Source organism: Micropterus dolomieu, linkage group LG10 (genome assembly GCF_021292245.1).
Source record: "Micropterus dolomieu isolate WLL.071019.BEF.003 ecotype Adirondacks linkage group LG10, ASM2129224v1, whole genome shotgun sequence".
In the NCBI taxonomy this organism is placed as follows: Eukaryota; Metazoa; Chordata; class Actinopteri; order Centrarchiformes; family Centrarchidae; genus Micropterus; species Micropterus dolomieu.
Genome location: NC_060159.1, coordinates 12,043,355 through 12,068,102, shown reverse-complemented (window position 1 = coordinate 12,068,102; position 24,748 = coordinate 12,043,355). Strand labels below are relative to the sequence as shown.

General features: G+C 39.0%; 3 protein-coding genes across 4 annotated transcripts in view; 1 reads left to right on the top strand and 2 right to left on the bottom strand.

Moving 5' to 3' along the window:
• Positions 1-2,948: 2,948 nt before the first annotated feature.
• rsph9 (radial spoke head component 9) lies at positions 2,949-12,369 on the bottom strand. Of its 2 annotated transcripts, none has more exons than XM_046060416.1 (5): positions 11,875-12,369; positions 11,608-11,776; positions 10,981-11,110; positions 10,531-10,677; positions 2,949-3,100 (listed from the first exon to the last, which is right to left on the bottom strand). In XM_046060416.1, exons 1-5 carry the CDS (start codon positions 12,099-12,101, stop codon positions 2,994-2,996), a joined length of 780 nt encoding a protein of 259 aa, XP_045916372.1. In that variant the 5' UTR covers positions 12,102-12,369; the 3' UTR covers positions 2,949-2,993. The 2 variants fall into 2 exon arrangements, with proteins under 2 accessions (XP_045916372.1, XP_045916371.1); XM_046060415.1 differs by lacking the exon at positions 2,949-3,100 and adding an exon at positions 8,521-8,804 and having other exon boundaries at positions 11,875-12,361.
• mrps18a (mitochondrial ribosomal protein S18A) lies at positions 3,919-8,472 on the top strand. Its single transcript, XM_046060417.1, has 6 exons — positions 3,919-4,104; positions 5,183-5,214; positions 6,137-6,241; positions 6,343-6,466; positions 7,748-7,820; positions 7,954-8,472. The coding sequence occupies exons 1-6, from the start codon at positions 3,957-3,959 to the stop codon at positions 8,096-8,098; spliced, it is 627 nt and encodes a 208-aa protein (XP_045916373.1). The 5' UTR covers positions 3,919-3,956; the 3' UTR covers positions 8,099-8,472.
• A 7,623-nt stretch (positions 12,370-19,992) lies between the features above and the next one.
• The window catches only part of tmem63a (transmembrane protein 63A), a 14,385-nt gene continuing 9,629 nt past the window's right edge, over positions 19,993-24,748 (bottom strand). The window contains exons 19-23 of the mRNA XM_046060418.1: positions 22,940-23,045; positions 22,563-22,730; positions 21,735-21,850; positions 21,598-21,648; positions 19,993-21,169 (exon numbers count right to left, since the gene is read on the bottom strand). Coding sequence (XP_045916374.1) covers positions 21,029-21,169; positions 21,598-21,648; positions 21,735-21,850; positions 22,563-22,730; positions 22,940-23,045 — 582 coding nt within the window. The 3' untranslated portion in view covers positions 19,993-21,028. The remainder of the gene's footprint in view (positions 21,170-21,597; positions 21,649-21,734; positions 21,851-22,562; positions 22,731-22,939; positions 23,046-24,748) is intronic.

The window sequence follows — 24,748 nt, the reverse complement described above, 5'->3', positions numbered from 1 at the left end:
TGGCCATGAAAGCAAACAACCATGATGGTAAACATGTTCCTGACGTGTCCTACTTGTATGCTGCATTCACAATTAAAGATTGCAGAAACCAAATGTTAAAGTGAAAAGTCAAACGGCCCCGATTTTATGCACCAAATCCAAACTAACAAGTCTGTCAATCAATGAATCATTCATTTAAGAAAACACAAAACATTTTGCTGTGTTAGGGTAATATATAAAACAATTCAACTCATTTCCCACGGTTTTCCTCAACAAAACAAAAAACACAAAATGTCACAACATTTCTTCTGGCTGCCCCTAGTCTCACTGAACTAAAAATGTTCTCTGTTTCATCACAGTTTTTTAAGTTATTTGATCTGACCTAAGTTGATCAAATTTTTTTGTCATTTTAAATACGCTGTACATTTTTATTATTGTGTTCAATTTATATATATATGTAGATTTACATTAAGGGGAGCCTTAAGATAAGTTATGCAATTTTTGGTTAAAGTAGTAAAATGCTAGATTAGTTTGGGGTAAGATCCACCCCCGGTCGCCGTGCCCCTTTATGGTTGATCGTTTGTTAAATAGATGTTATTTAGACACTGGATAGCCCCTTTAGCCAACTAGCAACTTCACTATCAGAAAGTCTGAGGTAAAATTCTGAAGTTATAAGCTCACATATGCTCACATTACTAGCTAGCTAGCTGGCATGCGCATATTTTATCTCAGATGTTCTGCTAATGAAGTTCCAGCAAACTCACTATTTAAAAGAAATAAATTATAGGAAAGCTAATAACATAAAGTAAGGCAAGTTTATTTCTACAACACAGGTCTATAATCCACTTGCTTTTAACCAGCTATAATTCAAATATTAAAGTGATTTCACACCATATAGGTGGTGGTGGGGGGGACATCTTACCCCGCTAGCTGTGAAAAATGCCTTTCTCCTAAAATTTACATTTGATTAAATTCGAAATTAACTTCTCAACTGTAGGTATTTAGTTTACTTTAAATTATGTTACCCTAAGCATGGCCATCTCCAAGATACAAAAAAAATTAACTATTATTTAATGTGTCAGCAAATAGATATTGAGCTTAGGGGGGGGGGGGGGGGGGGGGGGGGGGGGGGGGGGTTTACCCCACTCTGCCCTATTCAATCATTAAGACCAAATTAGAGTGCAAAACATCTATGCTTCAATTACTTTTAAACTCTGTTGTTCAGTGGCATTGGCTGATTGACACACATACATGTCTCCATAGAGGTCCCTGTGAAGACTTCCTCAGACCTTTCCCTGTCTGACTCAGGTTCATCTGAGCGTAAAAAAATGCATCATTTGGACCGTCTGCCCTGAGCATCAAATATTATTGTATTCATTAAATTCATGATGAATAGTCCAACCCTGACATATGCAAATACGTCTGTGGTGTAGTATGCAACATGCTTGCCCTTCATTGTGTTTCTTGTTATGCATCAATAAATAATATGAATGAAGCAGTCAAACCAGATCATTTAAATGATCATCTATGACTTCACAGTCACACAATAACATACAATAGTGCACCTCTAATTGAATCTGTGCTGGTTCCTGCTCCCTCCTCCCCCTCCTTTTCCTTTCTAGTTCACATTTTGAGTAAGTATTTAGCAAATCATTTTGCTAAATACTGGCTATATATTATAAGCTTTTGAAGTCTTTAAGAAAATCATAAAATGTACATGTTTATTTTACCCATTAAGTCAAAGCTGATCATCGTTTCTTAAAAAACACAGGCTTTTTTACAGTTTACAGCACGTAAGCATGACAAAGCACCTGCTCCATACTCACATCTCTTTGATGTTTCTGCCTCTTTGCTACCAACCTCACCATCACCTTCAGACTGCTTAAAGAAATCCATTATCTTAGCACACTCTTTTTTTGGTGCACCTTATCTGCACTGCTCGCTGCAGGTTTTCTCTTTCTTTCTATGTTTCTGCAACAAGGACATCCTTTTAATGAGTGCTAGATACTAACTGCCCGAGAGCTATATTATCAGTTGAGATCTATACTATTTCAGATTGCACCAACAGTGTTGCTGCAGCTCAGGTGACCTACTGTAGGGCCTATAGGCTTAGTTTATAATGCTAGGGAAAAAAAGGCCAGCCCTCACAAAGTCAAAAAAAAAAATTCCTGAACTTCCCGATGGTCAGTCCACACCTGGCAGTCAATGTCAAGTTCTGAAAAAACTGCAGCTACAAAAACTGTGATTACTGTCTTTTGTGTGTCACATTAAAGGTGCTCTCTACATTAGCACAATTGTTGCTGAATCTTCCCTTTGTGTGGACGTCTGCAACATAGATCTGGGAAATCATAACTTTGAAAACTTCAAGGTGCCATGTGGGGTTTTCTTGTCAGGGCATGTAAAACCTTTGCGATTTTTGAATACTAAATGGGTTCCATGTCTTTGTTGGTGCATTGCTATGTTTCATGGGTGTTACAGCCACCAACTGTCAATCAGGGGAATAACTAAAAGGCGTTTGCAGAAATGTGCATCACATTGCCCACATGACAAACAAAACAGGGCTATATAGCACCACTAGTGGTGAAAAGTAAGTAACTTTATTTCTATAGCAGCTTTGAAAAGCAAAGGCACACAAACTCCACAGGGTACATTTACTTCGAAAAAGACCTCACAACTAGATCTACTTTCTATCATCAGTTTGTCATTTGTTGTATTATTTTGACCTCTTTCAGAAGAGGAACCCATAAATTAGCGTAAATGGTATATTATTAGAGAGAATGTTGCAAGCACATTAAAGCTCATGGACAACTGAATGTTTATATTCTGTTTGGAAAATTGAGACCTAACTTGAGCACAAAAGGAAATCTATTTGCACAAAGATAATAATATTAAGGTACCAAACCAAACAAGGGGGCAATAATTTAATCATAAATTGAAGGAAATCCTGCAAAGGGAGGCTAAGTTCTTAGTTCTATAGCTGTAATTTGCACAAGAATAAGTTCCGTAGATGTATTTTACTTTATCAAATGAGAGACTTCTGTGAGCAGACCTATTGTTGTAGCCTGCCATGGCCTTTCTTCACGCTTTCTTGATGCAAACAGATGAAGCCATGAGATAAATCCTGCAAGACAGCAAACAAAAACATGACAACTGGACAATGGCATAGTGTTCTCACGATAACACTATCAAACACGAAAGTCTTTATCTGCTCTTAGTCTCTTTATCTGGCCATCTTCCATTTTCTGCAACAAAAGTTTGGCATGTTCCTACACTGCTTGTCTCGGGGCCTCCTGTACTTCAATCTCACGAGCGTGATATGAGTAGGGGAATGAACTCTGAGCATCTAAAGAAAAGGATCACAAGGATGGAAGTATCTCTAGGATCCAAAGATGCTGCAGTGTATCATATGGACTGCAGGATTTATATCCCTCTGCACTGACACGTTAGATCCATCTTCCTTGCAGATGAATATTTTCTAGTATTACTCTGATCTCTGTCAGTGCTTTAAAAGATCTCTGTGGCTCTGTGATCTGGATGTCACTGTTACCTTTTCTTGGGTGTTCTCCCTTGTCTTAGATATCAACATGCCATATATTCATTGCTTTTCCCCATGTGTTTAATTTTAGTTGGTATTTTGCTGCAATTTGTTTTGTGGGTAATTGCATATTAATTAGATCTAAATCTTGGCTTATAATGTCTTGTCCTTTGAGGGAAATCGTTTGATAAAGGATCATAATTATATCTGGTCTTGAAAAGGAATTTCCTCTTGGCCATGCAACCATTTTTATCAAGCCAGTTGATTAAACTCAAACAGATGTCATACATGGACATGTGTAACCTAGCCTATTTTCGGTTGGAATTTGTGTCTTTATTGGTCTTCACCAGCGCCGCTCAATAAAAAGTCGAGGGTGTCGTTGTTATTATTCTCGCGAGATTACCAAATAGGAAGAGACGAAGGAGAAGGTCAAGAATTAAAAATGGCAGCCCGCAGTATGTTGAGGTCCGTGTGGACCTCATTTGCGGGCTTAAAATTAGGTGCCACGGGTACCAACGTGAAGTTTCAACAGACGATACATGTTCCCCAGCTACCGACGTTAACAATTCAGAGCCGAGGGATCCGCAAAGGTAAGAGTCCTCCGCAAACGTTAAGGTTTTAGCCTATCAATGCTAGAAGCTCTAACGTTAGCTACTGTATAGCATGTTAACGTTAACAGTAATTATTGGCATCTCAGCACAGTTATTTAATCTTTTAAAGACATGCGTATAACATCCACCTCGCCTAACCGTAAATGCAACAACAAATATAAAAAGCATTCAGTAAATAACTTAGCTGTTTGCCAGAAGGCATGCGCCCATTGAATCAGTCTTTCCCTCGTTATCTTTTCACTTAGTGTGTTGTGAACACAAAAACATGTTACTTTGAACAAGGGCGAAGAAACTCACATAAATTACACACACATTGAAAGACCTTGTTAAGCAGAGGTAGTTTTATTGTTTTATTTCTCCTCCACCTGACTTTACATGTGCTGAAATCGGAGGTTATGTATCCAAGTATTACAAAAAATAAAAAAATATTTCACTGTAAATAAATGTATTTTTAAAGTGTGTGTCTATCTATTTATCTATAAAAATAGCCTCACCTAACCACATTTTGAGTGCTGTATGTGAATATATTTGATGTCAATTGTGATTTTGCCAGACCACTGCAAACTGGCATGTGGCACATTTATTATAATTATTCTATATTTTTATATTTTGTCAATTTATATAAATAAATCCTCTCCCCCTGTAATATGTCTGCACAACACAAACCCGGAGTCATGCACATGTGAATATCTGCCACATTGTTCTTTCTCTTTCTCTACATACAATACTATTAGTTCTTTTAACAAGGATCTGTTTATTCCATATTTATATATTTTTACATTTATTTATGTCAGCTTTATGTTTGTCTAGCACCTTATCACCAAAGCTAATTCCCAGTATGTGTAAAATACTACTTGGCAATAAAAGCTCTTTCTGATTCAGGTGGAGACTCGAGCTGAATTATATTTACTGGCTGTCAGACAAATTGTAAATAATAATTGTATCACTTGGCACCACATTCACTTAAAATGTCTTCCAAATATTAGGCAGGCCGTAAAGAAAATTAGTTATATTTATTATGATTAAGGCCTAACATCATATAATGTGTGTTTTACAGTGGTGGAGAAGCAAATGGAGAACACGACAATGGTACGTAAAACCTGGCTGTGATTTAATACAATTTCACCTGATGAAGATATTGTACATGCATTCTTCTTGTGCAGTATTTTGGTAAACGGATAACATCAAAAGCTATTCATTGAGGCATTTGAATGAATTCTAAACTGGTGAGCAGAAATTCACATAAAATATGTATTTCTCTAACTCCTGATTGTTTTGCGTTGAAGTGTATCGCATCAGGCTGTTTTCTAAAGAAACAAACGAAAAGCCAAATAGAGAAAACTCTACTGCTTTGTGTTATAAACACCCTTTATGTAATAACAGAAATTAGGTATTTTTGAGTCTGGATGTTTAAATGGAAAAAAATAATATATAAAATTCAACAGTGATCCATCATAAAAATAAAAATAGTTGATAAACACGCAGTTGGTGACAGATTATCACAGTGGCTATATAAGTCACAAAGGATAGGAATAGCAGGTTTAAACTCTAGTAAACATTCATCTTGCTGAACACACATAACAAAAACTGTCTGCAGAGTGTATCTTAACTGATTTTGGGTTTTTTTATTTTTATTTTTTTATCTACAAAGTATAAGCCTATCAGGTTTGGCAAATGTTTATTCAAGTGTTGTGTAATTTTATACAGCATTGACATTTTAAAGATACTAAAAGTACATCATTGCAACCCACGAGACCAACGGCGAAAATAGAAGCATATGTTCAAAGGAGAGGCTCTGTCAGATGTGAGGAGATGCAACAAGGGCAACTCCTTTGACCTGCATTGGCATACTTCTATAACCAACAGTTAGATAGGAGAGAGGGACTCACAATTTAAAAACACTTTATTTTACTGCACATATGAATTTTGAGTCAAGTTGAAAACCATAGCTGATTTATTATTATTGTTGTTGTTACTACTATATTAACTAGTCATGTTAATTATGTGTCAGATTGAGGGAGAAATACTGGACGTTCCAGCAGGACCCCAGCCTCCAAACCCCACAGCCAAGTGTCCTATCTACAGATGGAACCTGCAGCACAAATACAACTACACGGTAAATGCATCCACATGCATATAATGACCAAAGGATCTCAGACATCATGGAAAGTGCATCAGCTGTTTAAAATGCCTGCTTTTGTGTTTAAACCCCTCCAGGATGTTTTGTTGCTCAGTCAGTTCATCAGGTCAGATGGGGGGTTGTTGCCCAGGAGGATCACAGGTCTCTGTCCAGAGGAACATCGTAAGATTGCCATCTGTGTGCAGATGGCCCACAGAGCAGGTCAGTGTTAACTGTGACTAATGACTTACGCAAATTTCAAGTACAGTTCAGTGTTGGAGAAGCACCAAAAGGCATATACAGACTTAGATATTGACTCTGACGCTGTCAAGATGGTAAGAAGTTGTACCAACTGAGCCAGCCAACTGAACTAAACCACATATTTATTGCAGAGTATTGAATCTGTCAGGGCTGCAATTAATGATTATTTTCATGACCCATTAATCAGGTAATTATTTTCTGATTAATATAAAACAGAAATGCAACCAATCCTCACAATTGAGAAGATTGAATCTGCAAATGTTATATTTTTGCTTGTTAAAAGAAATTTGTAATTTATTTTCAGTTGACTAATAGTTTCAACACAGTTTCCCTCTCACTCAAATTACTGGTAAACATGCAAATGAGTTAGTTCAACTGTGCTAGCTCTTTGCTGTATTTGTTGTTGTTTGTAAAAGTTCAAATAGGATCCAGCAAATTCTTCACTGTTGTACCTTTTTTAGACTGGCTTCAGATAATTGGCTGTGAGTCTCTTGACATGTTTAAAGGTGCAATGTATAAGATATTTTAGTTAAAACATTAAAAATTATCCACAGAAGGTCAAGCAGTAACAGTTCTGACGTCATGTCAAAGACGTTTGTGTATTGTGTTGCAGAGATATCTACTGCACTTGCTAACCATACTAACCAGCTAGCCCCAACCCCTCCTGTCTTGTATTACCACTTGTCAATCAGTCAATTTTATTTGAAGTGTAAAATCACCATGCAACGTGGTCTCAAAACACATTACAATTAATATAATAGGACAAACATACAGCGATCAAATACAAATAAATAGTTAAATAAAACCGTCACTTTAAAACATCATAAAACTTGTGTTTTGGGAGGTGATAGTACGATAGTATAGCTCAGGCCTCCTGCTATTTCAGCTGGGAGATGTACAATGGTACACCTTCTGTTTCTCTCTTTCACTGAACTATTCGCCTTGTGAACGCATCGTAAAACACGTTTCATTCAACTCTACAGAAACAAAAAAAAATTCTGGCACTACACGCTGCAGCTGCCCTTCTGATACCTGACCTCCCGCTTGCTCCTCTCCTGCTTGATGCCTCTCCTGTCCCCGTCTTTGTCATCTCTGTCCTCAGGCGCCGGTTCTCGTGCCCATTCCGGACTCAGCCAGCTAGTAGGCTGTAACTCAGCAGACTAGCTAACAGCAGTTTGTAACAGTTATGATGTTTTTAAATTAAGTACATAAATGTGACATTTGTTTTTCTCTTTGTTCAAGGTCTGCTGCCTGACCACAAACCCAAACTTCCTGAGGGCCACGTCCCAAAGAGGCCCAAGCCACAACTTAACAGGTAATGTATACTGTACATGTGTCTCTGCTTCTATGTGTGTTTCTCACTATTATCTATCACTTGTCAGCACCAGTCCCAGTGCAACTGAAGCTAGCCATACTTTTATCGTCCACATCTGCTCTTTATTGTACAGATACCTGACCCGCTGGTCCACTGACTCTGTGAAACCCATCTATAAAACTGGACTGAAGTGGTGTAAGAAGCGCATGTCTGTTGGCCACCCAGCACTCAAGGACAATGTGCGTTACGGCGTCAAACCCCTTTACATAAAACACTGAGGGGCAGAAAGCCTGACGAATTGGTGCAGCAACTGGACGTTAGTGGGTGGGCCCTTTTTCATGCAAGGATGCAGTTCTAAGTGGATTTACTTTTGTCATACTGCCCTGGAAATAGGTCTAAAAGCTTCATCCATCTGTATTTATTCTACATTTTGTTTATTAAGCTGTGTCATACTTCTTAAAGAATCATGCTCAGCCCCACCCAGGACCATCTTTTCCGTCTCTGTTGGTTTTCAAAAAGCCTTGAAGTGAACTCTCTTGACAACTTAATGTGATCATCAACTGGTTCTGTGTTACACTTTCAAAGTAGGTGGTATGTTGACTGTGTATACTCAAGGCAACACAGATGTGCAAATAAAATGCTCTCAACATGCTTTTGTACCCGAAAAGTAAATGGAACAAAAAGCTTGGCGACACACAACTGCACGACTTTACCTCTTTATTTGTTTTAAGATAAGACAAACAAAATGTCCTGAAACAACAGAGGAACATGAGATGTATGATTTATGATTTGTAGCTTAAAATGCATGTACAATATCTCCTTTTTATAGCATGAAGGGAAGGTCCAAATTCTTGGTCCCATCACCAATGTAGATGTGTCCGTGCTGTGGCGTCAGTGGCACATGGTAGAAGGTCAGGCCAAGCCACAATAGGCTGCGAAGCACGCACACTTTGCTAGCACATTCAAACTGTAGACTCCATGATGCTATGCAAACAAAGAAGACTTGTTGTAAACAGTTGAATGTTAAATGCAGGAGGCATCATGTTCTCTGACTGCACTGTCGAGCTGAATTGAAATAGAGGCTGCAGTAATCTTGGGAAATCAGTCCAAGAAGATTATACTATTCACATGCAAGAGGCAACCAAGGGATATGATATAAATCAACCCTTTGTGCTTTTGATATCTACAGTCTAACCTGTTTCTCAATATGTTTGGGTGTGACTGTGAACCAAAACCCAGGGAATTGAGAACAAGAGCTGGATCTGCTACAGTATAAACATAAACACCATTGATTCTTTTACACAAAAGGGAAACTGTTCTGATAAATTAGACAGTTGTTGCACTTCTTATCCGGTAATGAACGAATGAACTAAAAGTAAAAACAACTTAGAAGATTGGCATTATGCAACATGTTGTGTTGAGGTAATAACTGTACTTCTGCAGGAGGAGGAGAAACCTAAAGCCATAAATCAGGACCTGGAAGCTGTTTGCAGAATTGTTGTGGGAAGGGGGGGGGGGGCAGCTCAGGGTCTCAGGAAGAGCACCTGTCTTTTGGGGGAGATGCGTCATACCACATTTTCCCCAGAGCTCAGTTTAAAACATGTTAACTCTTTCTCCTTTTCGGCAAACACATGCGATCCACTGTTAGGACGGCTGCAGTGAGTGTGGCACACTGAGCCAGCTGTGCAATGTCTGCTGCAGCGATGACACTGCCGACATCCGCATCAACTCAAGGAACACAAACATATACACATGTGGAAGTCCTCTTAAATCAGACATCTGCTGCATGTTTGCTCGTGGGCGCCGAACACTTTGTCTTTCTTTCGCACACATATACACTTAGATAGCCTCACTATATCTACATTCACTATGGCCTGGAGTAAATCCAGCTAAGCAACCTCAAATCTTGTTAGACGTGACCTAATTTCACATTCTTTTTACAGTATGTTTTACAGTTTGCTTATTGTTTGCCTTCTGGGTTTGAGTTTTGCGAACATTAGTTTATCAGCTCAAGTGTCTGTGCTCCCTGCCAAAATTCATGCTTTTAGTTACATTTTCATGCAATATTTTTGACCAAAAACAAATTAAAGTCAAGCTCCTCTAAAGTAACCAAGTCTCCCCATGTTGACAAATCTACAACATTTGTGTGCTGTTGATAGGGGCGGGCAGTTATTTGTCACAAATGAGCTAAAACACTTTTCTCTCCTACAGATGTGAGCAATCAATTTCTCATTTCATATCAGTTTGGTTTCTGGCAGTGCGCTTCCCATGTACTGGTTTCTTTTTTTTAGTCAGTTTCATGGGGAAATGATGACGATAGAATCTATAATTTTCCTATAAATCACTTGACTTTCAGTAGGTGGGTGCTGAATCCAGATATTTCTTATCTGGCAGTAGTTGAAGACCAATTCTTCCAACGTATTCCCAGGAAATCTGTTCCATCTGGTATGCTGATAAAAGTTTTAGTTTATTTTATTAGTTTAACCGACCTTTTTACTGTTGAAATAATTCAGTTGTTTCTAACTGGAAGACACGCCTCTTGACTTCAGTCAGTTGAATCACCATAATGATTGTGCTAAAATCACATCTCATTTAGTTGTAATGTAGCATGGCAGTTGGAACATTGGAAGCTGATTAGAGTTCAGTGATCCTGAAATGAAGCTGAAGATGTGTTCATATACTTCAATACAAGACGTTATAGTGTGTTCACCTTTAGGAATGTCATCACTCAGCACATCCAGGAAGTCGATAGCTGGGTTGAAATCACCCATTTCCACGATGGATTTCTTCTTCAGATTCTTTGGTTTGCTGAAGTGAAGGAAGTTGTCAAGCTTCCCTGCTTCTGAGTGAGACAGACCTGAGGAATAATGCACATTGGCATGTTATTCAAACTGAAGCAATGATGGTGCAAATATACAGTGAAATTATGTCAAAATATAGACTACATCATTGTATTTAGCATTGTATTTATGTTTCACAAAGCAGGACTAGCAAGTTAACCAAATAATTTTGAGATGTCTTGTGAAATATTTCCTAAAATGTTGTTCAAATAAATACCCAATTTTAATCATGCTTTATGAGTCCCCTGAGGGCAATTTACATGCAACAGCAAATGGCAACTCTGGCACACGCATCATGAGGCAGAGTGATATATATTTACCACCAAAGCTGCGGTTGATCTGGACAAGGCCATGTGGACGCTTGACGATGGCACCACGCGGTACCACAGACACTTCCTCATCGATCTGATGAACCGTCACTGCCAGCCTGCTCTCCTCATTGACTTTGGTCTGAAACCAAGCACAGTTACTCATCACTAAGCTAGCATTTCTGTACAAAAAATACATCACTGGGAAACCTCAGCTTTGAGATTTAAGCTGCAGTTCTCTTTGGCACTAATTCATCATGAATAAAAACCCTTGTTTGGTGCAGAGGTAGCTGAGCAGAGATATTGTGAGCCTAAATATATATGTTGGCATCTGTTGTCTTTTTATACTGTGTTTAATTTCAGGCCCACATCCATCTGTGCTTTGGCTTGAGTTATAGCTCTACTGCATAATGCTGTGCTAATATATTTTTCTTCTAATAACAGTAGATGGATGGATTTATATTTATATACCACCATCAGGATATTTCAACACTTTCTCTTTCTCTGATGCAGTAGCCTACTACTGAATACTACAATGACACTTGTTGCATGTGACTTGGAAGTACTAGGTCTTGAGTTTCATCTGGTAGCTCCATATGTTCACTATGTTAAATTCTACACAGTATTAATCATGCTTACCACCACCTCCTCCTCTATAGGGCCATCTCTCTTTCCTTGCCTGCGGATCTCAACATTGTCATACACATATGTGGGGTCTCCAATGAAGCGACCCTTTGTAGCTTTGGCCACTTCCTCGATCATAGAGTCCGTGACTGGGGGGAGCAGGAACCAGTCCATGCAGTTGAAGCTGGAGATAAAAGACCAAACGAGCACAAAAAGGTATTTTCACACTGTCACAGGGGCAGACACAAAAAAGCGACAATCAAACAGTTGATGCTATCTTACCTATAGAGATTCTTCTTATCCTGCATCTCATTTTCTCCCCTCCCCTGGGCGATAAAGTAATCCTCCTTTAATCCCAGTATTTTGCCCCAAAACAGCACTCGGTGGAACTTGTAGTTTTTCTTCAGGATCACCAAGGAAGTCTGCAGAGCGGTTCTTTGCTCAACGTTTAAAGTGTATCCGCTACCGGCAACGAGTTCCAAAGAATAATATAACGAATCTGAGTCCATTGTTTCTGTAATAAACGACTTTACGGCGTAGATATTAGTTACCTTAACGTTATCTGCTGTTTTAAAACTACTTGCTAGCTAACATAGCAGCTAACCAAAGCCTCATGACAACAAAACGTTGTTGCGCTGGTTGTCATAGCAACACTTAATTTCTTTTTCTTCCCCCCCCAGTTTTTCTTTTTGAGTGTGTCGTGCCTTAACTATTTACAAAGAAGTTTTATTTGTCACAGTCAAAACGGGAGGAAACACATTGTAAACGTGTCGTTTTGGGTGTTTGCTTGTGTTTATACCACAATTAGACTCTATGAAAAGGTTTATACAAACCAGACCATGCGCGAGTCTGGGTCTGACGTCACACCCCATCTTTTCAAGTGTGTGCCTTCAAGAAGAAGCAGTAGGTATACAGTCTATGGTCACAATACAAGTTTGCTACTCCGTTCTGCTCCTCAGCAGACAATATACTTTGATATAGAAGCAATTACAAAAATGGTAGAAAAAAAACTATTCAGTGTAGCAGTGCTCAGAATGAATTTGAGCTTAAAAGATGGCTTGGGGGAAGAAGCTGCTCTGCAGTCTAGCGGTGTGGCAGCAGAAACTTCTATATCTCTTCCCAGAAGGCAGCAGGGAGAACAGGCTGTGGCTGGGGTGCGTACTGTCCTTTAGTATCCTTTGGGCTCTGTATAGGCACCTCACCTCACCAATATCACTGATGCTCGGGAGATGGGTACCAATGATCTTCTGAGCAGTTTTAATCACCTGCTGCAGAGCCCTCTGGTCCTGGGCCTTAGTTATGTTTCCAGTCAGGATGCTTTCTATTGCTCCTCTGTAAAAGCTGACATGAACTTGGCACGGGAATATGGCCTTCTTAATCTTCCTCAAGAAATACAATCGTTTCTGAGCTTTCTTCACCAGTGTGGAGATGTGAGATGACCATGTCAGGTTCTCTGTGATGCTGATTCCCAGGAACCTGTGTGTCTTTATCTCCTTTTTCAGTGCCAGTAATGCAGACATAATAAAACTTACTTTTAAGATTACAATTTTTAATACCTTTCCTATCCAGTGAAAACCATGTATCTCCAAATGTGGTGTGTAAAATTTGTTCCTATACTTCTTAATCTAAATAAACTATTAAAACAGACCTTAGGTCAGCTGGAAACAGGGCTGTTTTTTGAGTCTATCTATCTATCTATCTATCTATCTATCTATCTATCTATCTATCTATCTATCTATCTATCTATCTATCTATCTAATAATAGTAATACACTACAATAGGGAACATTAACTACACTATGATACTACAATACTTTTACTTTTAGTACTTTTAAGAACATTTTGCTGATAATTCTTTAACATTTACTTGAGTAAGGATTTGAATGCAGGGCATTTACTTGTACTGGAGTATTTTCTCAGTGTGATATTATTACTTTTACTTTAATAAAGGATGTTAATACTTCTTCCACCACTTCTGTATTTATTTTGTTGCTTGGAGAGAAAGTAATGGCAGCGTTCTGTCTCATCCCTTAGACTACTGGTAAGGCACAAAGAAGAAGAAGGTTTATTAACCCCTCTAGGGGAAATTCATTTCCCCCCCTAAACCCTAAACTACTGGTGCTTATAGGTGCACACAATATTCATTTCACTTAGCTAAAACAGTCAGTAAGGTCAAAAATTTGTGCCACTGTTTACATTGCTTATCTACATCGAACACATAATATCAGTAACTTAATCCAATCTCAGGAGAATGGCCCTTTTTACTGCAGAAAACAGCAGGAAAAGCACATGTGTAACTAATAGCATTAACGATGGCTCCATTCCATTTAACTGTCCCAGTAAACCACATCAGTAAGGATACATATACCAATGAATGCATAAATGCAGGGAACACCTAAATGAAATGCAGCCATAATTAATTTCCTACGGTGATAAGGCAAATGTCTGACACAAAAAAGGTCTGTTAAACACATGAAACATAAACACTCAACGTGCAAGACATCACAATATTACCTGTCTCTTAAAATGGATTTTCCAATGATAAGAAAAACCTATGGGAGTTTGCTGTAACATTCATTATAATTTTTTTGTGGAATGATCGTGGTTCTTTCCTCTTTCTTAGAACCAGAAAGCCACATTTTAAGCTCTTGTGAGGTTACTATGGGCTCTGTGTGCACCCTTTGAGCACTCTCTCTTTCACCCATGGAGCCCATAGAGAGAGAAGCTTACAGAGGAAAGGAGGGACCAAAAAGTCTGGCAGTTTTTCTTCTGGCGAAAGTGTCCAAAGTGTCTGGAAGACAGAATCGGTTAAGCCCTTTGCACAGCTGGCAGGATGCATGCTTAGGTCACTCTAACATGCCTGCATGGCACATGGGAATAGGAGTGAACAGAGCTAGGAAATCCTCTTAGGGTGCAATTCCTGTGTACGTACAATCATTGTCTGTTTTTGTTGGTGTTGGTTGGTAACAAATAAATACCCTTGTAATTAAAGATGAGATGTTGCAGAGGTAAGTTTAGTAAGTCCTCCCATGGCAGTTATTCAAGGTAACATACTATACATGAACTCACAGCATTAGAGAGGCTGTCTTCTTTTCGGCTTACTGCTGTTTCATGAATAAGATTTAAACACAGTGGGTGTGCGTGTCTGTTTTAGGGTTGAGGCTATAGAGGTGATCTGGCCACAGCTGAAATAGCTGAAACATAATCTAGCATGGTAGAGGAGGAAGAAGGGCATAGGTGTCAGTGAGTGCTGGGTTTGCTTTTCAGAGGTGATCAGAGGCAAAGAAGTTTTCTTTTGAATACAATTTCGAATTGCCTCTGTCTCTACTGCTTGTGATGTGACTTGGTTTAAAGTTGTGGATTTTAAGCCTTAATATCTTGGGAAGTGGTCAAGTGTTAGTGAAAAGTATGGCCAAACTTGGTAAATTGTGTGTGATGTCTCTGTTTGCTTTCTCTCAATTAACCACTGGGGTGATGTTCTCAATGGTCAAACATTCATTCATAAATTCCCAGTATTTCATATTCTCTTTCATATGCTGTCAAGAGCAGTTTTCATTCACAAATTTCGTTCTTCGGATCCAACCAAAGAGTTTTCATCTTCCACGTGCTCCAGCATCTTGATTCCAAAGGTGAATCTCTAAAAATCTGCAAAAATCTTTCTCAGTTGTTTTTTAAATGAATATTGTTATTTGTTACCAGTTGCTCGGTTATAAACTTCCTGAAATCGATGTATGAAGTGGGCTATACTGTATACACAGGCAGGATAAGAAGAGCTCATATCACTGGTTCTTCTGAGCAGCGTATTGAGCAAATCCTGTTTAAAAGACACTAAATGAACACTGGTTGTTTGGTTTATCCTGGCTCAGATCCAGCAGTCTTAGCGAGTATAAGCAGTGTGAAGTTGGCTTAAGTTACACTTAAACATGATTGGATACTGTCCAACATATGATTTTGGACAGTCTGTCAGTGTTAGGCTAACCCTGTGTTTGGTAATCCTATTTTGGTCCCTCGCCTTATCTGACAGTCTTGGCTTCCACTGTATTAATATGTACCATATGACCCAAATGCTTCCGAAATCCAAATACGTTGGGGTGGGAACTTTATTTACATGCACAACATCAAAACAAACAACACAACAAAAAAACAGGCTGTGTGTCTTGTTTTCATTCTTAACCTAACGTCCCCACCACTTCAATTTATAACCCCTTAAGATTTTTATGAAATGAAAAGCTGTTGATGTTATTTATGGGTGGCATTTTTTTCTGCAATTGTATTTGTATTAACCCTTCTATAAAGTGGTTTTCATTGTTAGTGGCGGGGTATGCCGTTCAGAATGCCTTCACACGCACAGGTGACTCAAATTGTTTCCATCCAGCGTTATTGTTTGTGATGTTAGCCTCACTATTGGCTTACCTAACGCTGTATCAAAGTTGTATTAGGTTATTGCAAATCCAACATTTCCTGCTGTTCAGTTTAACCAATTTAACGTGAAAAGTAGGAAATGTGGTTTACTTGTCATTTCTTGTGAATCTGGGGTGTGTGAAGGCAATTTTACTGAAAAATACAATTTAAAGAAGTAATCACAGAATTTTAACACACTGAATGGCTATTGCCAACTTTATGATCAAAAATGGTGTTTTATTTAATGACAATCTTAAGGGTTGTAACTTTAAGAACCCACTGCAGGCAGTTTCTCGTAAGAACAGCAAGCTGGGAAAAAAAACACTAGCACAAAAAAAAACACAGTGCATTTCCAGGGCTCCGTGTGTTGGCTGTAATTGTCCAAACAAAAGGGCCTCGGTCTGGAGTCACATGCTTCATCTGCAGCGTTGATTTCAGCTGTCTGGCCCTCCGCCCTTCCGGCTAATGTAGTCCACCAACAGAAAAGGAGAGGAGAGTGGGGTGACTTTTCTACATAGTACACCACATAGAAGAGAGCACACAGGGACAGCCCCTCACCATCCCACCCACTCACCCACTTGCACAGACAAACACACTTTGAGCTTGTGGCTCAGGATGGCACCTCATTAGAGTTGGCAGTCTTGGTGGAAGTTTTGGAGTTGTGAGTGACACACATACACACCACTCCACTTCTGTTTCCCAATTGGCCGGGAAGGAAGTAACACTTGGAATGAAGCGGTCTGTTTCTGTCCTGGTCCCGCTGCTCTGGGAAACTCACCTCCCAGGCGACCAGCGTTGCCATAGCACTAATCCTGACGGACAAAAGATGGGAGTGCCACAGAGCACGATGCTGCCAGATGCTCTCATTGGTTGGCACTCTCCCACGCAATGCTGTGGTTGGCCAGTGCCGTGTTTATATACAAATTGGAGCAGTCAGAGGTCACATCCATCGATCTTGGTGGTGACATGAAGGAAATCTGACCCCATAACCTCAGAACTCTAAATGGGTTTAATTCCTATTTGATTCACACACATACATGCACACACCCACACAAACACAGCGGCTCTTTCTTAAGTTCATTTGCCTGGGAGTGCACAATTAAGTGAATACTGAGAGTGAGTATAGTGAACTAAATAATAGTGCCTGTAGTGTACAAAAGCACAGATGACAACAATACCAAGAATGCATTGAGGGCTCTGAGTTTAGTAGCTTGCTCATCTACACACAAACACACTCGAGAGGTTTTGGATTAACACTGGATAAATATTTTGATCCGGAGAAGGGCGTGTTGAGTAAACTAGTAATACCTTACTGGCTAAATCACCGTTGTTTCATTTGACCTAGTGTGCCAACAAACTGCTCAAACCAGTAATTATTATCATCAATACGTTTTATCTGTTTTCCTCCTATTTCAAATATTATTCGTTTTCCTTAATCCTCTCTTCATTTACTTCTCTGTATCTACTTAGTATCCACACGTTCTCCCTTTCAGTTTATGTATAGATGAGAAATAGACTGATAAATTGGCTAGACTAATATATCGACCAATATTTGCTTGTTGCAAATATATCTGTATTGGTATATGTAAGCCAATAGGTATTTCCAGCACAAAAATGTCAGAGATATGTTTGAAATAATTTAGAAACAGTGTCTCGTTAAATATTTTCTCTACCAGAGAGCACTGACAAGTTCATTTTTCAACCGTAAAATGTTCTGCTTATATATCTTGGTCACAACTCTATGGAAAACATGCTTATTCGCTTTCTTGCCGAGAGTTAGACAAAAAGATTGATACCAATCTCATGTCTGTGGTCTGAATATGAAGCTACAGCCAGCAGCCGGTTAGCTTAGCATGAACAGTGGAAGCAAGGGAATCAGTTAACTCGGCTCTGTCTGAAGATATCCACCTACCAGCATCTCTAAAGTTTACAAATCTACAAAAATCTATTTTTTTTTTTAAATGTACAAAAATCAAAGTGGAGAAATGACACGGACTAAGCTAAACTAAGATACAATAAGATAAGCTTAGCATCTCCCAGCTATAGCTTTATATTTAACAAACTTACATGAGAGTGGTATCAATCTTTTCACTTCGATAGGAAAGCAAATAATAATTCCTTTGATATGCTATTTTTACAGGTCTGTAATTTCAGAAATTGAGCTTTTCTTTCAAGGACATTCCTATTTTCATTTACAAAGATGTTTTCCAGGACACGTCTTGGAAATTGTGTCAAATACAGTGTTATATCAATAACGGTATCAGTTATAGGAGCTCTGAAAATAATCCTGATGACATCATCACAATTGGGCATTTACCAGTGAGAGTCTAACCCAAGATACTATTGAGTTGCATAATGGGAAATGTAGGATCTAGCATTTTTGGATCTTGTCCCATGCGAGGGACTAAAAGTTCAGGATAACTCAGCCTCTGGTGCAACCTTTGTGCAACACTAAACATCAAGATTATATGTCTGTGTGAACATCTGAGTGAGCTGTTTGAACTTGAGATGCCACAAACCACTCCCAGTTTGCATGTAATTGGATCAAACTTCAGATCAGACTTTCACACATTCACCCATTATTAGAAGCCAAGAACCACGTGGACGCGAGCCAGTGAATTTGTGGTGAATTTAATGTCAGGTCAAAGTGCGGTGTAGTTCTGATTGCTGCTGCTGCTGGACAGAGCTGCTTCCCATGCTCCTGCAGCCTTAACATCCACGTTGCTCCTGCTCAACTGAGCTCGCAGAAGCAGCAGTGAACAAGTGCAGGAAACACACATTTTATACACACAACCCACACAGTATATCAGGTGACTAATATCAAACACTCGTCTCTAGCTCTTCCTTGGCGCCATATGAGAATATCTGCAAGTTATTAGTGCCTCCGCAGCATCCTGACCCAGTGCTGCTTTCTCATACAACTTTGTTGAGATATGTCTGTTCAAATCTGTTTCCAAGTCTCTTTGCATGGGAGTCATGCAGTGTATGTTTATGTGGTGATTATTAGATTTTCATTTTTTTAAAAAGACTATATTGTGGGTTTTATTATCACATTCAGCACACTGGAGATCATTTAGCACAGAGAACAGTGTCTATTGCTTAATCACACACACACACACACACACACACACAATGAAATACTTGAGAAAGAGTAAACAAGTGAGAGATTGTTTTGTAATGCTTAATCTTTGTCCGACATTAGGGGTAAAGCACAGTCAATAACCTTTGTGCACTCAGATATTACAAAAAAAAGTCCCAATGTTTTTCAACGTCTCGCTGTAAACAATCTTTAAACTTTGTGTGTAAATATGCAGTTATTGGCTGCAGCTAAAGTGTGATAGATTTTAAAGCTTTTACTACATTGCAACTTGTATGTACATACATAGTCTGTGTGTGAAGTGTGCACATTGTCAACTTAAGAAAAGTGTGTCAGATGCTTGAGCCAGGAAGTACTCTGTTGTTAAGCTATTAAGAACTACTTCTGTAGCAAATGTTCCTGATTTTTGTTTCATTTCAAGAACTGTTGTGAGGCTCTATTAGGGTACACTGATCCTCGTCCAATAGTCCAAACCCCTCTTTTCACCATAGCTATAGAGTCTATGCTAATAACCTAGATATGTTGTTAGCTTAGCACTTCATTGCCCATATTTAACAACTGTGCTAATCACTACAGCACACTAAAAGGCCTCAAATGACAATAATGGTCTTTCTCACCCGAGGCAGGTACCGTGGTGAGAAAGGGGAAAAGGGCAGGGAAAAGAGGAAGCGAAAAGGAAAGGGAACAGAAAGGGAGACACAATAGTCAAAGATCAGGTGAGGGGGTGGAGCTACTGCAATTGTCACCCAGTAAACTGGCCCATACCAATGTCAGAATAGGTTAGAAATCCTCAATGCAGCATTGAGCATTTGTCCCTTTTCCCTGCTGCATGAATATTTAAAAGTTAAGCCACCCCACTACAGCTCAATAGTGCCCCCTAATGACAAGACACGCTCACAACTGTGAAGTTGTTCCTGTTTTTATTTCAATACTGCATGTAAGATTGTTTAATATTGAAATTGGCCATATTCTGTACAAAGCTGTGGTTTGTGATCTGAAGACATTTTATCTGTCTAACTTCAACACTCTGTTCCTTTAGGATTTAGTTCCTTGTTAAAATGCACATTTAGAAAAGCTGCAAAACATAAGTACATTAAATACAAATAAACCGTGACCTATTCAATGGAAATAATGGCTCCAACCATCATCATCATCATCATCATCAAAATAAAACTTTGGTTGCAAAACTCCCCTAAAACTAATATACATGGTTGTCCTCTTGTCAAATTACAATAGTAAAAACATTAATCTCTTGTAACAACAGGCCTCTCTTGATACAAAAAGTGCATTATTAATGTTAGGCAATAGGTTATTCACTTGGCAGGTGTTGTCCTCTGGCAACAAAAAAGGCACTATAAAGAAATCTAAACTGGACAGAAACAGCAAGCTCTCCTTGTCCACCTCTTTGGCAGATGCTGACTTGAATTTCTTGTTCTGGTAATGTTTGCACTATTAGCTTCAGCTTGTGAAAGAAATTATTTCCAGCATTCTTTTCACAAACATTATGGCTTATTTGAAATGGCGGGTTTTGGTTAAACATACCTTGGTGAATTTGGTCTTTATCAGAGAGGTCTCATACAGAACAATACAACAAGAAAATGGGATTAATGACAGGTAAGACTGAAACAGGAGCTGGTTTCTCATGGATGCGTGTGTGTGCTATGCTGATCAAGTGCAAATAATGATTCAAATATAAAAGTCCTTCTTACCTGCAGAAAGCAATTTAAGTTCAAGAAGTTGGATGACACAGCATTGGTCTTTGGAATCCATTGCATGATTTTCTCTCAATGGGACAGCCTGACTGAGCAGTATGATGGAAATGAATTCAAACTCTGACTTGACTTTAATGCTGAAATCAATGTGAAGGAAGCACATTTACGATCAGGAGCCGTGGGAATCCTGACTCCAAAGTTTTGACTCAGCGTTGAAATACACTGATTCAGCAATCTGACATGCTTTCCTCCCCTGGGCCGTAGCAGTAGGCTGGACTGCCCTCTGTAGAGCCGTAAGACTGGGGCGCTTTAGACTCCTGTGGAGCGCTGGCAGGTGATTTGGGATTAAGCACTCTGGGAAGGTAGACCTGAAATCATTCAATAAAAGAGAGGAATACTGAAAACAAAAAAAAAGCACTCTTAAGGTTGTTTCTCAATATTAATTTTTGTTTATGCTTTTATTCTCCCTGATGCATGTTATGCAATACTGCATGTAGTCACCAATGTATGACTCTGATACCAAAAATGTTGAAGATTAGGGAACAATAAAGCTCCTGAAAATTTACAAGGTGAAGTAGGGCGCGTCACATATAAACTTAGCCGGCGAGAACCACTGTTAAAGCCCAACTTTCACTGCAAGAACAGCTCATCATGAACAATTAGGTTTTTAGCGTATTGTTCAGAAGACAGTGATTTGGTATCTACAGAAAAGCTCAGGTAAATTAACTTAAGATCAGGCCTGTTCTGAATACATCTAGTTTTTATTTGTGCTGGGGAATTTGTTATCGAACAGTACCATGGTGTTTTCTTCTAGTCCCTTTGCTGTTTCCCCATCCTCCTCCTTCACCTGCAAAATAACACAAACAATACGTGGGCTCAGCGTTAAGGAGGACAAAGAAGTGACAGCATATGCACACACAAGCAAATGCTCACCTTGTAGTTGTGTGGACTGAGGTACTTGAAATGGCCAAAGCAGGTGTAGCCGACGCAGATGAAGACAGTGATGAACAGAACCACCAGTGTGAACAAAGATGTGGGAGTCTTGAAACCTAAAACGCCACACCCACACACATTTAATTAGCGGCATTCAGATTTTACTTATTATCTGGCTGCATGCAAGCAAACACCTACATGTATCTAATAAAGGTGGAAAGGTTCACAGATCTTTCAGTTCGATATCTAATTCTTCTAATTCTAACTTGTGGACTCACGCTGTGCGAGCTTTGAACGTTGAGAAAACTGAATGAGCTTTTGCATCTTTTTAGAAGTTTACCTTGAATTTATTCAATTCAGGTATTTCAGGCATGAACTCAGTTTATAAACTGTACCTGACAAATGTATACATTACATTTGATTTGACTGTTTTTGGTAACTGAGGCTGTGTAATATTTTGTAAATGTACACAGTATGATTACGTACAATGTCCAGAAAAACACATTCCTTTGTTCATTTACATTTCATTCAGCTGACGCTTTTATCCAAAGGGACTTACAATTGCTATATATGTCAGGTCGCACGCCTCTGTAGCAACTAGGGGTTAAGTGTCTTGCTCAGGGACACATTGGTGTCTCACAGTGGATACGAACCCGAGTCTCTCACACCAAACACATGTGTCTTAGCCACTGCTCGATCATCACCACTGTTCAGGGATTTAAAACCACTAGCTGTGGTTAAACACCAGTACTTCATTGCTCTTAGTGGATTTCAGGTCACTTTACAGATGTTAATGTTTTCCAGGTTCAGCACACACTTGTTTCTAACCTGTTCTGAGGACAGAAAAGAAGTAAAGCCATATTAGGCAGATGATGGGCGCAGCCAGAGCTTGATTGACAGCTCCAAGGTGGACCTGGCTGTCAAGGCGGGCAGGCAGGTAGGCAAAGAACAGGTTATGTTTGTCCACCATGTGCTTCAGCATCATGTACAAGAGACCTGTAGACACACAGCCGTTAAGAACCCTACCATGAAAGTAACAGGAAACACATTGTATATAGGAAATAAGTGTGTACAGGAAACTGAGGTCTCCGGCAAAGGCTGACAGAGAGACGTTATCAAGAGAAATAGATGTACTGATATACCGTACATGAATGCGTTGAGTGTGTGTGAGTGCAAGCTTGTGTACAGCCCTGCTGACTACTCACCAAAAGGTGTGATAATAGGACATGTGATGCTGTAAGCCATAATGACAGTGAACACACAAAGATTCCAGCCATACATGGCTCCATATTCAAACTCATAGGCCTGGTTCTGTAAGCAGAAGTCAAAAAAGGTAGTTTATATGTTAATGTTGATTAACGTTAATTAATGTTGATGTTACAAACAAAATATTCTCTTCTTTTTCTTCTTCTTTAACTTGCCATTGACTTGAGTTTACAGGATAAGAGAGCATATTATAAATATGTGTAGACACGAAATACACGGGTAATTCTTCGACCAGAGCAGTTGATGTACTGTACAGTCTTTCTATTATACATCACATCTTTTATACAATAAAGGCCTATTTAGACATGTTTACAAATCCTGCATAGTCTGAAACACTTGACCAAAGATTTTCCCTGCATGCCTTCATGAAGAAAGCGCATTGTAAAAGTGGTAACCATTAATTAAACAAAGTTGAGACTTTTAATCAAGACAGCAAGAGATTTATAAACAAATTTATGTACTAATTTTTAAAAATATTTTATTATTAAATACTATTATTTGCTCCAAAACACTGTTAAATAAAAGTGTGCAACTGGGCAGGACTTCTGGCCAATGAAAACGTTGGTTCTTTAATTCAATGCAGATGTTGCTATAGATACAAAATACATGAATGAACAATACCATTACAAACCTGTTTTACATATTTCCGCTCAGCAGCAGAGCGAGCAAGCACCATACGGATGGTGTAAATCAGTAACCCTGGCAAACGCAGCAACTCCATCCCAGAGCCCACCAGGGCCGCCGTGATCACATAGTTGACAAAAAACGCCCCTTGGTCGGGTAAGAACACACACCTGGTGAGAGGAAGAAAAAGATAAAAGAAAATAGAAGACTATGAAGACTCACATTTTTTACCTCTCTTTTAGCTTTAGAAGAACTGTTGTAAATAAAATTACAACTACACTTAAGAAGACATTGTAAAATATGTGACTCTTTTATGAAAGCAACTTGAATACAGCTGAACCTGTACGTTGTGAGATGACAGCTAAACTTACAGCTTGGAAATCAGAGTATTCTGTCTTCATAATTTACTCATCGTCTTAAGATGAGACTTGAGACTATACAATAGTCTGAAAATCCTTAATTCAAATTAATTAGTTGGTACATTTTTAATGAGAATTTTAAAAAGCCAGAAGCAAAAAAAAGGGATTACTTACTCAAACCTCAGTTTCCCACTTGAGAGAAACTCTTTATCGAACAGCCAGCGGAAAAACACGTCAAGACTAACGGAGAAAAACAAAACAGCAAAAAAAAAAAAAATAATTGATTACACAGGGTTCTCCCTGAATCCACAAAGTGCATCTATTAGCCTTCGAGAAATCATTTTCAGCCAACTGACATTCACTTTTATATTTTATGTGTTAAAGTGTTCACCATTTATTACTGTCTCTGACACACTGATCATTTACAACTAAATCATTACTGCAAATAAACAATTAACCTAGATGCTGGGCAAACTGTCTCTTATTCAAACTGACGGTAATGCAAATTACCTAGTGAGTCCTAGCGAGGGGAGGATAAGCACCATGAAGAGCAGGAAGAAGTACAGCTTGCGCATCATGCTCAGCTGCTCAGTAGACCTGAGACACAGACGGCCCTGGATCAAAACATTTTCCTCTGCTAACAGAAACCAATCCCTGTTTCAAACCAGCGTGTGTGTGTGTGTGTGTGTGTGTGTGTGTGTGTGTGTGTGTGTGTGTGTGTGTGATACCTGCTCCAGTGTGACTCTCCTAGTGTAGAATAATAGA

What these genes read in the sequence shown, in the direction of transcription:
- rsph9 (XM_046060415.1), bottom strand. Translation starts at nt 12,101, where the DNA reads ATGGACTCAGATTCGTTATATTATTCTTTGGAACTCGTTGCCGGTAGC. An exon ending in CTATAGAGGAGGAGGTGGTG is followed by an intron (nt 11,111 to 11,607) that starts GTAAGCATGATT and finishes GCTTGGTTTCAG; the next exon opens with ACCAAAGTCAATGAGGAGAG. An exon ending in GATCAACCGCAGCTTTGGTG is followed by an intron (nt 10,678 to 10,980) that starts GTAAATATATAT and finishes ATTATTCCTCAG; the next exon opens with GTCTGTCTCACTCAGAAGCA.
- mrps18a (XM_046060417.1), top strand. Translation starts at nt 3,957, where the DNA reads ATGGCAGCCCGCAGTATGTTGAGGTCCGTGTGGACCTCATTTGCGGGC. An exon ending in AGCACAAATACAACTACACG is followed by an intron (nt 6,242 to 6,342) that starts GTAAATGCATCC and finishes AAACCCCTCCAG; the next exon opens with GATGTTTTGTTGCTCAGTCA. An exon ending in GCAGATGGCCCACAGAGCAG is followed by an intron (nt 6,467 to 7,747) that starts GTCAGTGTTAAC and finishes TCTTTGTTCAAG; the next exon opens with GTCTGCTGCCTGACCACAAA.